The sequence below is a fragment of the Rhincodon typus genome, chromosome 49 (assembly GCF_021869965.1).
Source record: "Rhincodon typus isolate 14 chromosome 49, sRhiTyp1.1, whole genome shotgun sequence".
Lineage (NCBI taxonomy): Eukaryota > Metazoa > Chordata > Chondrichthyes > Orectolobiformes > Rhincodontidae > Rhincodon > Rhincodon typus.
The window spans coordinates 1,624,157-1,641,678 of NC_063380.1; the positions used below are offsets into that span (position 1 = coordinate 1,624,157).

Sequence of the window (17,522 nt, forward strand, 5' to 3'; positions counted from 1 at the left end):
AACAAGGGGACAACATTTGCTAGTCTCCAGTCTTCTGGCACTATTCCTGTAGACAATGACGACATAAAGATCAAAGAGAGATTTAAAAAAGAGATGCAGGGCAATTTTTTTTACACAGTGGGTGGTTCACGTGTGGATTGAACTTCCTGAGGAAGTGGTAGATGTGAGTACAATTCCAACATTTAAATGATACTTGGCTAGAGAAATAGGAAAAGCTTAGAAGGATATGGGCCAGAAGCAGGCAGGTGGGACTAGTTCGGTTTGGAATTATGTTCGGCATGGACTGGTTGGACCGAAGAGTCTGTTTCTGCACTGTGTGACTCTGTGACTCTATATGAAGGTACTCCCTGCTCTGCTGCAAATTACTCCCTTACACCTCAACATCCCTCAGCACTGACCCACGACAGTGCGGTTCTCCCTCAGCACTGACCCACTGACAGTGCGGCGCCTCCTCAGCACGGATCCTCCAACATTGCAACATCTGTCAGCATCTCTCTGACAGTGTGGTGTTCCCTCAGGACTGACCCTCAGTGGAACTGACAGTAGTGATTTTGAGACGGTAATGGGGTGTTTGATTCTGGGGACGGAAGATACACGTGTCTCACCGACAGATGAATGGTGTATTGCTCACACATCGTCATCTTCGTGGAGTGCAGTCTATTGGTGGTTAATTTTCTGGCAAAGCTCAGGAATGTTGCTCGGCCCTGTTGCCGTCCAAAGTCCAGGAACAAATTATACGTGACATTGGCTTTGAGTTCACCTGTAAAGACAGGGGGCACCTATGGAGATTAAAGTCCTTAAAGAGGAGCGTGACTCCAGCTCCATTTGAATGCACACTCACTCAGCTCACTCACTCCATCGATAATTCTGCACTTTGCCCTTAAGGATTTCAGTCCTGGCCGGAGAGGCTGCTTAGGGAGATTCACCAGGAATTTCTGGGGGTTAGATTCATCAGATCATGTGCCAAGAACAGGAGAAACTCAGATCTATCACCTCGGAGTGTAGAATGTGGAGGGGGAAGTTGTATCAAGGTGTTTGAGATTATGAAGGTGGTTTCAATCGAGTTGATGAGTGGAAACTATTCCCAGTGGCTGGACAGGATTCAGCTTTCTATCTCTGTAACCTCCTCAAACCTCTACACTCTTCCCTATCTGTGACCTCCTCCTGTCCCTGCACCCTTCCCTAATTCTGTAACTTATTCCAGTCCCCGACATCCCCTCCCCATCACTGTAACCTCCTCAATCCCCTTCATTCCCTCCATATTTCTGTATCCTCCTCCGTCCTCTACAGGTCTCCCTACCTTGTAACCTCCTCTAGCCCCTACACTCCTTCCAATCTCTGTAACAACTCCAGGCCCTACACCCCTCCCTATCTCTGCAACCTCCTCCAGACACCGACACTGCTCCCTATCTCTTTAACTCCCTACAGAATCCTACACCCCTCCCTATCTCTGTAACCTGCTCTAGCCCCACACCCCTCCCTATCTTTGAAACCTGCACCAGTGCCAATCGCATGCCTTTTCCCATATTGCTGCACATCATTTCGATCAAAACAACAACTCAATACCACTCTTGAATGCCTGAAATGATTCTGTCTCCACTACATTTCCAGGTAGTGCATTTGACAGCCTAACTACTTACTTGCTGAGAAAGGTTTTTCCTTGGTTCAGTCTTGCTTCATTTGCACATCACTTTAAATCTACGTCCCTCTCATTCTTGTTCCTTTAGTAGGTGGGAACAGCTTCTCCCTATCTCCTCTGACCAGCCACAAAGTACAAAGAACAATACAGCACAGGAACAGGCCCCCTGGTCCTCCAAGCCTGCACCTACACATTTTTTCCCTTCCATACTAAAACGGTCTTCACTTACGGGACCCATATCCCTCCATTCCCTTCCTATCCATATATTCATTCAGGTGCTTCTTGATTGCTGCTATTGTGTCTGCTTCCACCACCTCCTTTGGCAGCTCGTTCCTGGCACTCACCACCCTTTATGTGAAAAACATGCCTTGCACATCTCTTTTAAACTTCCCCCCTCGCACCTTGAACCTGTGTTCCCTACTAGTTGACCCCTCCACCCTTGGTAAAAGCCCCACACTTTCCACTCTAGCCATGTCATTCACAATCTTATAAACTTCTATCAGGTCACCCCTCAAACAAAACAAATCCAGCCTATTCAACCCTTTCTTCATAGCCAAAATCTCCCATTTCAGACAACAACCTGGTAAATCTTTTCTGTACCCTCTCTGGTAGTGTGGTGACCAGAATTGTATGCAATATTCCATGTGTGGCCTAACAGAAGTTCTATAAAGCTGCAGCCTAATTTGTCTATCCTTAGACTCATTGTGCTTTCCAATGAAGACAAGTGTGCTATAGGCCTTTTTTACTACCTTATCTACCTGCGCTGCACCTTCAGTGATCTGTGGACCTGCCACCCGGATCTCTCTGCATATCAATACTCCTAAGGGTTCTGCCATTCACTGTATAATTTCCACCTGTACATGATCTTCCAAAATGCATCACCTCACATTTGTCTGGATTAAACTCCATCTGCCACTTTTCCACCCATGCCTCCAACTGATCTATAGCCTGCTGTATCATCTGCCAGTCCTCCTGACTATCCACAACTTCAGCAATCTTTGTGACACCTGCAAACTTGCTAATTAGACCAGCAACGTTTTCCTCCAAGTCATTTATGTAAACAACAAACAGCAGAGGGCCCAGCACTGATCCCTGTGGAACAACATTAGTCACAGCCCTCCATTCTAAAAAGCATCCTTCCACCGCTACCCTCTGTCTCCTATGACCAAGCCAGTCCTCTATCCGTCTTGCCTGCTCACCCCGATACCATGTGATTCACCTTTTGTACCACACTGCCCTGAGGGACCTTGTCAAAGGCTTTGCTGATGTAGACAACATCAACTGCTTTTCCCTCATCAATCGTCTTCATCACCTCCTCAAAAAACCCGAAGATGTTTAGTGAGACACAACCACCCCGGCACAAAACCATGCTGTTTATTGCTAATAAGTCCACTTGCTCCTAAACACTTATAGGTCTTGTCGCGGAGAGTCTTTTCCAAAAATTTCCCAACCACTGACGCTCCATGATTTTGAAAACCTTCATCAGATTTCATCTCCGCCTTCTTCTCTCCAAGGAGAACAGACCTAACTTGTTCATGATCCTCTAGACTGAAGTTTCTCATTCCTAGAACCATCTTCGCAAATGTCTTCTGTAATCTCTCTCCAAAGCATTCACATCTTTCCTATAATGTGACACCCACAACAGTACAGAATACTCTAACAATGGTCTTATATAATTCCAACATCACCTCCTTGTTCTTGTAATCTATGCCTTTACTAATAATAAAGCTAGGAGCACTGTATGCTTTATTTCCTGCTCTCTCCCCCTGTCCTGCCATCTTCAATGACCTGTGTACATATACCCGCAGGTCCCTCTGCTCCTGCACCCCATGTAGAATTGTACGCTTTGTTTTATATTGTCTTTCAATGTTCTTCCAAGCAAAGTGCATCACTTCACACTTTTCCCTACATTAAACTGTATCAGGCCCCTATCTGCCTACTCCATCAACTTATCAATTAATACAATGAGCAAGTTTGGAATGACAAATCTCGTTTACAATGGCGACCATGTCTCTGTCATCGATTGTCTGAAAATCCCACTTGCTACATTGGTGACCCCACCAGGGAAGGAAATTGGCACCACCCCCAAGTCCTGCTATACCCGCTTCTGACCTCCACGTACCCCATCGACCCCAGCCACTCACCAAGGTTCCCCGGTGCCAGGCTTGCCATCCGGAGACACACAGTGACGTTGCTGATCAGTGAGCCGGGCTCCACTACCTGGTGACACCGGTACAGAGCGAGTGGGATTGGCTGAGGATGGAACACTGCACTGGCAGAGAAGTTGACGATTGGCCGGGTGCTGCAGAGGATGAGAACGGAGGGCACGAGGTGGAGAGGAGAAAGGGAGAAGAAACAGGTGGAGAGGGGGATAGAAGAGGCAAGGGGAGAGTAGGGGTGGTGAGGGGACCGTGGGTAGTGGAGGGGAGGGGGTTGTGGGAGGGGAGGTTTGGGGAGGGGAGGGGAGGGAGGGGGTGGGCGTAGGGGAGAGGGTGGAGATGGGGGAGGAGGTAGGATTGAAGGGGGTGACGGGGAAGAGAGGTGAAAAAGGGGAGGGAGAAGCAATGGGGGGGAGGGGAAGAGAGGCAATGGGGTGGGGAGAGGGATAGAAGAGGCGGGTGAGGAGGAGAAAGGTGACAGGGAGGGGAAAGAGACGTGACAGGTGGGGAGAAGGATAGAAGAGGTGGGGAGAGAGGCAACAAGTGGAGCGGAGAGGTGATGGGGTGAGGGGAGAGAGACGACGGGGTGGGAAGGGGGATAGAAGATAGGGGTGGAGTTGGGAGAGGAGAGACGGGCAAGGGGAGAGAGGAGAGACAGGCAAGGGGAGGGAGGAGAGACGGGCAGAGGGGTTTGTGAAGAGACGGGGGTACGGGGGAGTTGGAGAGGATGGGAGGGAAGACATGTCAGACAGACAGACTGCTACGTTCAAAATCCTGACCCAGAGCGGACTGGACAGTAACCGAGCCAGAGTCCGTCCGCAGACCCCACACCACCCGCCAACCCCAGCACTCATCCCTTACCACCTCCCCCAATCCCCAATAGCCCCCTCACCCCTGATCCCTACTCTTCCACTCCCACGCATGAGCATCCTCCACACCGACCCATACCCCACCCCAACTTTTGTGTGCATGCGCGCGTGCATGTGACAGACCATGAGTATGTGAGACCCTGTGTGTGAATGTGTGTGTGTGTGTGGTGTGTGTTTGGGTCTGAGAGAGAGGGGGTGGTGGGGGGGTGTGGTGTGAGGGTGGGATTCTGTGTGTGTCTCTCGATGCAATAGTGCATGTGCATGCAGCCATGTGTCAGTATATGTGCAGTAGTGTATGTGCGTGTGTGTGTGCGCATGCGTGTGTAAGAGAGAGAGAAAGAGTGTGTGAGTGTCTGTGTATGTTGGGGGAGGAGTGGTTCTATGTGGACATCTGGATGCTGTGTATACATTGTACAGGAGCAGACTGCATTACGATATGCTGCTCGTCAAGCAGGGCTCCTACCGAAACACAGTCACCATGCCGAGAGAACCAATCACAAGGTCAGTCAGCAAGTCACCGCTCACATCCATCACACCACTGACAGACTGGCCAAAGTAGGTCAGCGACGGAGACTGCTTCACCCCCTCGAGACACTGTGGAAAAACAACAGGAGGCTAGACGGAGAGATGGCAATGGGAAGGTGTGAGACAACAGGGAGGGAGATTGGGCTGGAAACAGGGAGGGAGGCAGGAAGGACACAGCAGGAGGTAGAGGAGGAATATTGAGCAGGAGGGATGCAGACAAACTGACCTTGAACAAAGGAGAAAGGGGACAAGGGAGTAGGAAAAGATTCAGGCAGATGAGAAGGTTGAGGAATAAAATGAGGGGTCAACCTCTCATCATTTATCACAGCACCCAACGTCCAAAACCCCAGTTACGCTCACTCCATCTAATTTTACAACTTTCACAATGCTATGCTATGCCCTATCTCTGTAGCCTCTCCAGCCCCTACAATCCTCCCTATCTCTGTAACCTCCTACAACCAATACATCCCCTCCTTATCTCAGTAACCTCCTCCAGCCCCTACAATCCTCCCTATCTCGGTAACCTCCTCCAGCCATGCATCCCCTCCCTACCTCTAACCTCCTCCAGCCAATACATCCCCTCCCTATCTCGGTAACCTCCTCCAGCCCCGACACCCCTCCCTATCTCTGTAACCTCCTCCAGCCAATACATCCCCTTCCCATCTGTAACCTCCTCCAGCCAATACATTCTCTCCCTATCTCTGTAGCCTCTTCCAGCCAATACATCCCCTCCTCATCTCTGTAGCCTCCTTCAGCCAATACATTCCCTCCCTATCTCTGTAGCCTTCTCCAGCCAATATATTACCTCCCTATCTCTGTAACTTCCTTCAGCCAATACATTCCCTCCCTATCTCTGTAACCTCCTCCAGCCCCTGCAGTCCTCCCTATCCCTGTAACCTCCTCCAGCCCCTGCAGTCCTCCCTATCTCTGCAAACTCCTCCGTTCACAATGCACAGGGATATTGTCTCTGACCTTCAGAAGGCCCTTGTGAAAACATTTTCCTCACACTTTACTTTCCTATCGTCCTTTAAGCGAAACACTGACATTACTTTCTGGTAATCTAACATCTGACGCCCCTGTAGCCCCCCACACTCTGTCCTCCCTGTTTCCCACACTCTAACTTGATTGTGTCATGAATATCTCTGACCTTTGACCCGTTTGATCATGGTCACTCTGACCACTGATGCCTGTATCTGGCCACTCTTACCTGTTCATTTGCGGTCACTTGACCTTTGCCCTCTTTGTATCCAATTACCCTGACATCTGACCCAACTGTTTCTCGTTCCTCTAACCTCTCCGTGTCTATCCAGTCCCTCCAACCTCTGACCTGGCTATTTCAGGTCACTCTGAACTGGCGTGTTTGATTACTCCGACCTCTGACATGGCTGATTCAGGTCTCTCTGACCTCTGACCTGGCTGTATTGGAGTTTGATTCCTCCGCTCTCCCCATGGAAGATATAGACTCTTCCACGATGCTCATCCTCCAAAGGGGCTCCGATCGCCACATCACTTAGTCCGTCCCCATTCAGGTCACTCAGCACCGCCACGGAGCTTCCGAAACGACCCAGACCACTCTCTTCAGCTCCTCGGAGGGAGTGTCCACACGAGAAATTACCCTGCACAAGGGAGGGAAGGGGCAGAGGGAGGGAGAGAAGGGGCAGAGGGAGGTGGACAGGCCAGATTTGGGGTGGGACAAGTGGGAAAGACAGGAGGGAGGGATGGAAGGAAGAGAGAGGGCACCAGAGGGAGCGGTAAGGGGAAGGGGGAGGAAACGGGAGTGAGGAGGAATGGGAGGGAGTGAGGAGGAATGGGAGGGAGTGAGAGAGGGGATGGGAGGAGTAGAGAGAAGAGGAACAGAAGGAGAGGGAGAGAGATAGAGGGAAGGGATGAGTGGGACCAGGAGGAAGGAGAGAGAGGAGGTTGGGGGTGGGGGGGCGGCGACAGGAGGGAGAGAGGGAGGTGAGAATAGGGGAGAGAGAGAGACAAGGAGGATTGGGGGCAAAGACAGAGAGAGAAGGGAAGGAGAGAAGGAGAAAGCAAGAAAGATAGGAAGACATTTTGGGGAGAGGGGAAGGGAGGGAGAGAGGATGGATGTGAGAAACAGGGTGGGGTGGGAGAGAGCGGAGGTGGGAGAGAGAGAGGTTGGAGCGGAAGCGGTAGAATGGGACAAAAGAGAACATTGCAGAGTTAGAGAGGAGAAAGAAGAAAAGAGAAAGTGGGGGAGATAGAGAGTGGGGGAAGAGAGAGTGCAGGAAGAGAGAGTGGGGGAAGAGAGGGTGATGGATAGAGAGAGGATTGGGTGTGAGAAAGGATGGCAGGAGAGAGGGTTGGGGAGAGAGAAGGTGTGGAGGCAAGAGAGAGAGAGACAGCGCATGTCGGGGTAGAATGAGAGAGAGATACAGGGAAGGAGGGTGAGGCAAGACAGAAATAAAAGTATGGAGGAGGGAGATCAAAAGAGAGCACGGAAGAGAGAAAAGGAGTGATAAACAGAGAGGTGGACAGAGAGACGGAGGGAGAGGGTAACAATGAAAGAGAGGAGAGCACGAGAATATCAGGGAGAGATGGATTGTGGAAAAGACACATTAAAAGATAGGCAAAACAGAGAGGATAGAGAGATGGTGTGAGAAAAGTAGACAGAGGTGGAGAGATGGATGGCAGAGATAGAGAGTGAGAGATGGAAAGTGTGAGTAGACCAGGGAAGTGAGAGAATGGAGGTGGGAAGGATTAGAGATTTAGAGTTGGAGGAAGAGAGAGAATGAGATGGGATACGGGGAAGGACAGATTGGATGATACAATAAGAAAGGAATGGTGAGAGAGAGAGAAAGAGAAAGATAAAGAGGTAGAAATGAGAGCAGGAAAGAGGAGGGGAGAAGGAGAGAGTAAAGGGGTGGGGTAGTGGAAGCAAGGAGATAAAGGGAGTCAGAGATGGACTAACAGGATTTTTATATTCCCTGGCTCTCACTTTCCTCCTCTCTCTTTACTTCCTTCTGTGTCTCCCTCCATCCTGTCATCTGCACGTGGTCTCCTTCACTCTCCCATTGCCTCCCTTCAACTCTTCCTCGCTCATTCCTTACTCCATTATTCCCCATAACCCACTGCCCCTCCCCTCTACCCTTGCCAATTCCCTCACCACTTACCTTTCTCACACGTTCCCATCCTCACCCTTTCACTCATCCACCCATGGCCCTTTGCTCTGTCTACATCTCATCCATTCCTCCCTGGTTCCCTCACTTTCCACTTCCCTCCCATTCTCATAATGTAGAGTGGGAGTGAATGGGAAGTGGCTTATGCCCATTGCAATTGTGTTAAGTCAGATTGGATGGAAAGGGGTTTGGATCCATTGGGATTGTATAGAGTGGCAGTGAATGGGAAAGGATTTAGGTCCATTGGGATTGTGTAGAGCAGGAGTGAAAGGGAAGGCATTTGGATCCATTGGGATTGTGTACAGTGGCAGTGAATGGGAAGGGTTAATCCTCATTGCTTACCTGTGGAGACATCGTGCAGACAAGAACCATGCCCCCGAAACGTTGATATTGATGGAGAGGAGCTCCAATCAACAGAAGGTCGGTCTCTCCATTCCCATTCACATCCATGGTACAAAGCTCTGAGCCAAAGTATGAGCCAATCTGGAAGACAGGTTGATGCAATGTTACTGATGACATGAGAATTTCTCCAACACAAAGACAGCCAGCTGTTTATCATCTGTACCAGAACAGCTCAGAACCTGGGAATCGTGCAGGGAGTAACTCACCTCCCGACTCCCCAAAGCCTGTTCACCATCTACAAGGCACAGTCAGGAGTGTGACGGAATACTCCCCACTTGCCTGAATGGATACAACTCCAACAACACTCAAAAAGTTTGAGACACCATTCAGGACAAAGCTGCCCGCTTGATTGGCACCACACCCACGAGCATCCAAGACTCAATAGCAGCAGTTCTACCATCTACAAAGAAATTCACCAAAGATCTTAGATAGCCCCTTCCAAAAGCAAGACGACATGGCAGTGCTACCTCAACACTGACCCTCTGATGGTGCGGCGGTCCATCAGCATTGACTCTTTGACAGTGGGGCGCTCTGACAGCACCGAACCCCTGGCAGTGTGGTGCTCCCTTAGCACCGACCCTCTGACAGTGTGGCGCTCCCTCAGCACCGACCCTCCGACAGTGTTGCGCTCCCTCAGCACCGAGCCTCTGGCAGTGCAGTGCTCCCTCAGCACTGACCCTATAGCAGTGCAGCGCTCCCTCAGCGCCGACCCTCCAGCAGTGTAGCGCTCCCTCGGCACTGACTGTCTGACGGTGCGGTGCTCCCTCAGCACCGACCCTCCGACAGTGTGGCGTTCCCTCAGCGCTGACCCTCTGACAGTGCGGCGCTCCCTCGGCACTGACCATCTGACAGTGCGGCGCTCCCTCGGCACTGACCCTCTGACAGTGCGGCGTTCCCTCAGCGCTGACCCTCCGACAGTGCAGGGCTGCTGCACTGATCTGTGACTGACAGTTCTGTGCGCAGTCGACTGTCCTACCTGCTCTCCTGGAATGCGCTGCCGGTTCTCCCAAGTGCCATTGCTCCCTCGCTGGAAGATGACCACCGCTCCTGTGTGCCGGTAACGAGGTGCTCCCACAATATAGTAATCCAGCCCTGACCGTGTGGCCTTTTGCACTGAGTATCCTGTCGGTAGATTGCAGTGGACAGTGTTGAGGGCAATTGAAACGGAGTTGAGGTATTTGAGATAAACAGCTAAGTGTTTGACTCTCATCTAAAGGAAGGATTTGGAATTATTATTAAAAATTTACCAGTTAAGGTATTATTGGATCCCGGGGACCATCGGACTGCTGGGCGACAAATGGTGGTGATTTAACTTGCGGGTTGCATTCCTCCATAGTAACCTCAGCTAACATGGTCTTTGAACCCACACAGTTGGTGTCACTCTGCATCGCCCATCAGCTAGCTAACCAACTGAGTTTAGTTTAAGAATAGAGTTAGCTTCACTTACAGGTTAAAAGAGTAGGGAGAGCTTTAGTCTGTGTCTAACCCCATGCTATCCCTTTTCTGGGAGTCTCTGATGAGGAGAGTGTACAGGTAGCTTTATTTTGAGTTTAAAAGCCTAGAGGCAACTTGAATTTCCGTTTAAAATATTAGAGATGCCTTAACTTGCATTTTAAAAGAGCAGAGGGGGTTTTACTCTCTAACTCCAAGCTGTCCTGGGAATATTTGATGGGGTCAGTGGAGATGGTTTTTATGTAACTTTTACCCAAATAGCTGTTTCTGAGGTCTCCATCCATAATGGTGATGTTGACAAAAGTCTCGTTGTCTCCTCGATAAAGTAACACTCCTCCACTCCATCTGTAAGCCCCCGGTGATCCAAGGACCACTGTATCCTGAAACAGAAACTCAATTGTCACCCTGAACTCTCTCCGAGAACACAAACTTAATCGTTGCACACAGATCTTACTAAGAACAGACACTCGATCGTGATCCACAGCTCTCGCTGAGGCCTTGTATCTAACTGCCATGTTATTCCCTCCTGCTGGACAAGTCAGGAAGCCCTCACACCATATATGTGTGTGCGTGTGTATGCATATGAGGGTGTGTGCGTATGCGTGTGTATGCCTGCGTATGTGTGTGTGTGGTTGAGAGAGTGTGAGAGTGAGTGCGAGGGTAACCCTGGAACTGCACCATCCAAAAAGACACGGCAGCAGACACATGGGAATACCATTCCCTGCAAGATCCCCGCCAGACCGCTCACTATCCTGACTTGGAAATATATCAACATTCCTTCAGTGCCACTGGATCAAAATTCTGGAATTCTGTCTCTAGAAGCATTGTGTGTCTACCTACAGCATGTGGACTGCAGCAGTTTAGGAAGGTAGCTCTACAGCGCCGTCTCAATGGGGCAACTAGGGATAGGCAATAAATGCTGTGTCTGGCCAGTGTTACTTTGAACTGTTACATATTTTCCTTGGTTAGACCACACTTGAGCACAGTCCACAGTTCAGATCTCTATATCATTCAATTAGACCATACTGGGAGCACTGTGCACAGTTCTGGTCTCTATATCAATCAGTTAGACCCCACACTGGGAGCGCAACGTATAGTTCCAATCTCTATACCCTTCAGTTAGACCACACTGTGAGCACTGCTCACAGTTCTGGTCTGTATATCCCTCAGTTAGACTGCACATGGAGCAGAGTTTGGAATCTGCTATTTCTTTATTCACTGTTGTAGAACATAGAACAGTACAGCACAGGAATGAGCACTTCGGCCCACGATGTTGTACTGAGCATGATGCCAAGTTAAACTAATCACTTCTGTCTGGCCTTGGTCCATATCCCTCCATTCCTTGTATATTTATGTGCCTATCTAAATGTCCCTTAAATGCCCTTGTGGTATTTGCCTCCACCAACACCCCTGCATTTCACACTGCTACCACTCTCTGTGTAAAAAACTTGCTCCGACATCTCCTTTGAACATTTCCCCTCTCACCTTAAATGCATGCCCCTTAGTATTAGACATTTCAACTCCGGGAAAGAGATTCTGGCCATCAATCCTATCTATGCATCTCATAATTTTGTAGACGTCAATCAAGTCTCCCCTCAGCCTCCACCACTCCAGAGAAAAAAATCTGAGTTTTTCTAGCCTTTCCTTATAGGTCATGCCCTCTATACCAGGCAGCATCCTGGTAAAGCACTTTTGCACCTTCTCCAAAGCCTCAACATGGCATCTTGACGCTTGTACTCAATTCCCTGACCAATAAAGGCAAGCATGCCATATGCCTTCTTTATTACCCGATCTACTTGCGTGGCCACTTTCAGGGAGCACTAACCTGAACCCCAAGATCCTTCTGTACATCAATGCTGGTCGGGGTCCTGCCATTAATTATATACTTTTCTTTAACATTTGATCTCCAAAAGTGCAGCACCTCACACTTACCCAGATTAAACTCCATCTGCCATTTCTCAGCCCATATCTGCAATTGATCTATATCCCACTTTGACAACCTCCTACACTGTCCACAATTCCACCGATCTTTGTATCGTCTGCAGACTTACTAACCCATCTATCTACATTTTCATCCATGTTATTTACATATATCACAAACAGGAGAGGTCCCAGTACAGATCCCTGTGGATCACGACGAGTCAGGGACCTCCAACCTGAGAAACACCCTTCCACAACTGCCCTCTGTCTTCTATGGGCAGGCCAATTCTGAATCCACCTGGCTAAGTCACCGTGGATCCCATGTATCCTAATCTTCTTGATGAGCCTACCGTGAGGGACCCTGTCAAAAGCCTTACTAAAATACATTTAGACAATATCCACTGCTCTACCTTCATCGATCACCTTTGTCATCTCCTTGCAAAATTCGATTAAGTTAGTAAGACATGACCTGCCCTGCACAAAGCCATGCTGACTGTCCCTAATTAGGCAGTGCTTTTCCAAATATGATTAAATCCTATCCCTAAGAATTCTCTCCAATAGCTTGCCAACCACTGGTGTGAGACTCTCAGCTCTACAGTGTACTGGATTCTTCCTATTTCCCTTCTGGAACAGAGGAGCAACATCACCTACTTGCTAGTCCTCCAGGACCTCTCCAGTGGCTGGCGAGGATGCAAAGATCTTGGTCAAGTGCTGCAGCAATCTCCTCTCTTGCCTTTCTCATAACCTGGGGTAGATACCATCGGGCCCTGGGTTCTGACCCATCTTAATGATCTTTAAGAGATCCAACACCACTTCTTTATTCATCCCAAAATGCCCTAGCATATTAGCATGCTCCGCACAAATCTCACTATCCTTCATATCCTTCTCTTGCGTGAATACCAATGCAAAATACTCATTTAGGATCTCAACCACATTCTCTGCCTCCAAGCACAAGTTCCCTCCTTTATCCTTGAGTGATCTTACCTTCCCCCTAGTTATCCTCTTGTTTTTAATGAATCTGTAGAATGTCTTGGGATTCTCTTTAACCCTAATGCCAACATCATTTCATGGCCTCTTCTTGCTATCCTAATTCCCTGCTTGAGTTCTTCCCTGCTTTCCTTAAATTCCTTATATTTAGCTTCCAAAACCTTACATATGCTTCTTTTTTCCCTTTTGACTAAATTCACCACCTCACTCATTATCCAAGGGTTCCTTACCTTGCCATCCTTGTCCTTCCTCCTTACTGGAACATGCTAGTCTTGAACTCTCATCAGCAGGTTTTTAAACTGTTTCCACGTGTCAAATTGGGACCTGCCTGATAACAGCTCCTCCCAATTAACACTCCCTAGCTCCTGCCTAATACTGACATAATTTGCCGTCTCCCAATTTAGTACCTTCTGATTTATTCTTGTTCATAGCTATCTTAAAACTTGAGGAATTGTGATCACTGTTTCCAAAATACTCTTTCATTGAAAGAATAGTCACCTGGACAGGCTCATCAGCCAGTACAAGGTTCAGTATGGCCCCTCCTCTACTTGGGACTATCCACATGCATATTGTTTCAAGAAACCCTCTTGGATGCACTTAACAAATTCCACTCCGCCTAATCCTCTTACTCTGAAGGAGTCCCAGTCAATATTGGGGAAGTTAAAGTCACCCATTAATGACAACATGTAGTCTCATCTCATTATGCATTTAACAAACCCACAGTTGTTTTAGCCAAACCTTTTTTTTTAATGTGCCTGCAGAAGCTTTTAAAGTCTATTTTCATGTTTCTGCTGGCTTCCAATCACTTTCTACTCTCCCTTCCACATCAGATTCTTGGTGTTCATTTCTATATCTTCGCAGCACCTCCCACACCTCAGAGTTACTGTTACGTCTAGCCACTTTGTACGCTATTTCTTCTAACCTTACACAATCCTGAAAATTCTTTGTTAGCCACATTTGATTATTTGCTTTTTAGTTTTTGCACATTGAAGGAATGGATAGTTGCTGTAAATCGTGGAATTTTGTTTTTCCTATGTCAAGTTATGCCTTTTGATGTATTTTCCCTATCCACCCCCACCAATCTTTGCCTCCAGCCTTCAGTCTTTGCCTTATGTAAATTTAACCCCCTTCGTTCAGATTGAACTGCCTCACCTAAACTTTAATGTAAATTCTTATCATATTCTGGTTTCTTTCTCCTCTAAAGGTTCTTTTTTTCCTGAAGACCGAAACGTCAACTTTCCTGTTCCTCTGATGCTGCCTCTGGCCTGCTGTGTTCCTCCACCTCCACACTGTGTTATCTCTGACTCCAGCATCTGCAGTTCTTGCTATCTCCAAAGATTGTTAATAAGCTATTTTTCAATACAGAGTGCTAGACCTAAAATAGCCCATCCTTGAGTTAGTTCCTGCTCCAAAAAACCACCTCTAACACATTCCAAAAACCTTTCCTCCACAGCTTTAATGCTCGGGTTGGTTGATCCCATTTATATGCAGATCCTCAGATAGCACCTTCCAAACCTACGATCACTTCCATCTCGAAAGACAAAGGCATCAGAGATATGGGAACACCACTACCTTCAAGATCCCCCCTAAGCCACTCACCATCCTGACTTGGAAATATATCGCCCTTCCTTCACTGTCACTGGGTCAAAATCCTGTAATTCTCTCCCTAATAGCATTGTGGGTCAACCCACAACAGGAGGACTGCAGTGGTTCAAGTAGGCAGCTCACCACCACCTTCCGAAGGACAACTAGGGATGGGCAAGAAATGCTGGCCAGTGAGCGACGCCAACATCCCATAAATGAATAGAGATAAAAAAGATTGAAGTCCCCCATAATAACTATGTTAGCCATCGTCCAAGCTTCTAAACTTCTCCCATCTCCTGTTTATTATTACCATGACCTACTGCTATTTGGGGGTTGATAATTAATTCCAACCAATGTCTGTTGCCCTTTGCTGTTTATGAGGCCCACCTAAACAGATTCCACTCATTGTTCGTCCAATCTATGATCCTCCCTTATTAAGCCTATCCTTTATCTTTGGCCCACCCTCAGTCCTCTTTCTGGTGTGATCTCTTGGATCCCGCTCCTCCTAAGGAGCTATATTCAACACATCCCAACAGACCAAGCAAAGCTCCCTGCAAGCATCCCAGTCCCAGTTAAGCTCATACAGATCCCACCTGAATCCTTTCCTCCCTCCTGCACCAGTTCTCCAGCCTCAATCCTGCTGTTCTTACGCTCACTTGCACTTGAAACTGGGAATCCTGATAATCAGTAATCCTGACATCACAGCTCTCCAGCTCGTACTTGATCATTTCCTTCCAAAATCCCTGATCCCAATTCCCAGTCACTCACTTAGTCTAAACCACTCCGAGAGAGCAGCTTGACTCCAGATGCGCAGGAGCCGACGGTGGCCCGGGTGCGCGGGAGCTGACAGAGCTCCAGTTCTCTCGGTTATTTCAAGGGGTAATTGTCCACTCACTGATGTCAGGATGGAGCTGAATCCTTCTTGGCTCATTTCATTCTTAAAATACGTGAGGTTCTCCGATCCATGGGCCCCTGTGGAACCCAGGAAGAATTGGAAGTTAGTTCTTTATGCATTATGGTCAGAATCTCGCTCACTCTCCGAATCTCTCTCACTCCCTCTCACTCCACCTCCTTCACTCTCACCCTCCCTGTTTTACACAATCTCAGTCTCTTTGTCTCTGCTTTACCCTCTCTCTCCTTCATTCTCTTAAACCCCCACTCGCTCTCTACGTGACTCACACTCTGTCTCCCCCACACGCCCTTCTCACTGTCTCCCACACTACCCTTCTCACACTCCCCACAACTCCCTTCTCACATTCCCCACACCCCTCTTCTCACACACCCCAACACTCCCCCGTTCCTCTCCCCCACACATGCTCTCCTCCACCACACACTCTCTCCCTGACTCTCTCCTCACCCCCACAATCTCACTCTCTCTCCCGCACTCTACCTCCATCACCTGCACCCTGAGACAGTACCCTCAATGGCAAAGATCTTGGCCTGCAGTTGGTCCTGGATGGTTTTGAGAGCATTGAAGTTTTTGATAGAGAACACGGTGTTGTTGGTGGAGTTTGAGGCAATGATCTCCAGCTCCTGTCGTCCTTCTGCGCTCTGAAAGTCAGGACCCACCTGGGAGGGAGGTGATGGGATGTGGAATCAAACAGGGTCAGTGACCAGGTTAAACACACCCCTCAGACCAACTCCCATCAGCTCAGCACCTTCTCTCCTCTCCCTCTGCACCTGACCCCTGGCCCGGCCGTTCACCTCTTCCCAACCGTTCACCTCTTCCCAACCTTCCTCCCCTCCTGACCCAGCCTCCACCATTCACATCAGATCACCTCTGACCTGGCCTCAGATCCTGAACCAGCTCGGACCTCTGACCCCTGACCCAGCCTCGGACCCCCCGACCCCAATCCAGCTTCATACCCTTGACACGTCCTCAAACTCCTAACCCGACCCCTGAGCCGTGAGCTGGCCTCAGTCTGCTGATCCGGACCGGGATGCCAGCCAATCCCATTCCCCCCCTCCCCTGTCTCAGCCGCAGCCTCACCCCGACAGCGAAGCGCAGGATTTGTTTGTCCTCAGCCAGGCGGATGGCCTTAGGGAACGTGGTGTCAGGATCATTTGACTTTCCGTCAGTGATGACCACCATGACCCGCTTGGAGTCGGTCCTCAGGCCACTGTCCTCCACAAAGATCTCCTCACTGGGGAAAGACACAGAGATTTCCTCATTTACATGTGTGTGTGTGTGTGTGTGTGTGTGGGGGCGGGGGGGGGTACGCTTGCACATGCATAATCCTGTGCCTGTGTGTGTAATTATGTACCTGTATATATGTGTGTGTGTGTAATCCTGTGTCTGTCCACATACTGCTCTCAGCTAGGTCTAATGTGGGACACAGAGGCCGCATATAAGACAGTGTGGAGCTTGAGGAACACAGCAGGCGAGGCAGCATCAGAGCAGCAGGAAAGTTGGCATTTCTGAAGAAGGGTCCCGACCCAGAACGTCAACTTTCCTGCTCCTCTGATGCTGCCTGGCCTGCTGTGGTCCTCCAGCTCCACAATGTGCTATCTCTGACTCCAGCATCTGCAGTTCTTGCTATCTCATAGAGAGACCACAACAATGCACACTGCTTCCAGTGTGGTGTAAAACATGTTACCGTGTTCCAGTTCAGTCTCTGTATTTTGAGTCTGATTTTTGTTTTTGCCATGTTGTTGTTGACGATGTTAATGGTAAGGTAGGATGGATGCTCGTTGTTATTCGTCAGGCCTCACTCTCTGTCGTTAATGTTACATCACAGTTTATCTTTCAGAGATAGTAGGAACTGCCGTGCTGGAGTCTGAGATAACAAGGTGTAGAGTTGGATGAACACAGCAGGCCAGGCAGCATCAGAGGATCAGGAAA

The 17,522-nt window shown here is 48.9% G+C and overlaps 1 protein-coding gene across 1 annotated transcript in view; it reads right to left on the reverse strand.

Annotated features, from left to right (window-relative positions):
• Positions 1-527: 527 nt before the first annotated feature.
• Positions 528-17,522, reverse strand: part of LOC125488079 (integrin alpha-X-like) — a 17,962-nt gene continuing 967 nt past the window's right edge. Inside the window, exons 2-11 of the mRNA XM_048620900.1 lie at positions 16,671-16,824; positions 16,099-16,249; positions 15,576-15,652; positions 10,443-10,569; positions 9,714-9,859; positions 8,678-8,818; positions 6,605-6,808; positions 5,131-5,261; positions 3,784-3,941; positions 528-760 (exon numbers count right to left, since the gene is read on the reverse strand). Coding sequence (XP_048476857.1) covers positions 528-760; positions 3,784-3,941; positions 5,131-5,261; positions 6,605-6,808; positions 8,678-8,818; positions 9,714-9,859; positions 10,443-10,569; positions 15,576-15,652; positions 16,099-16,249; positions 16,671-16,824 — 1,522 coding nt within the window. The remainder of the gene's footprint in view (positions 761-3,783; positions 3,942-5,130; positions 5,262-6,604; positions 6,809-8,677; positions 8,819-9,713; positions 9,860-10,442; positions 10,570-15,575; positions 15,653-16,098; positions 16,250-16,670; positions 16,825-17,522) is intronic.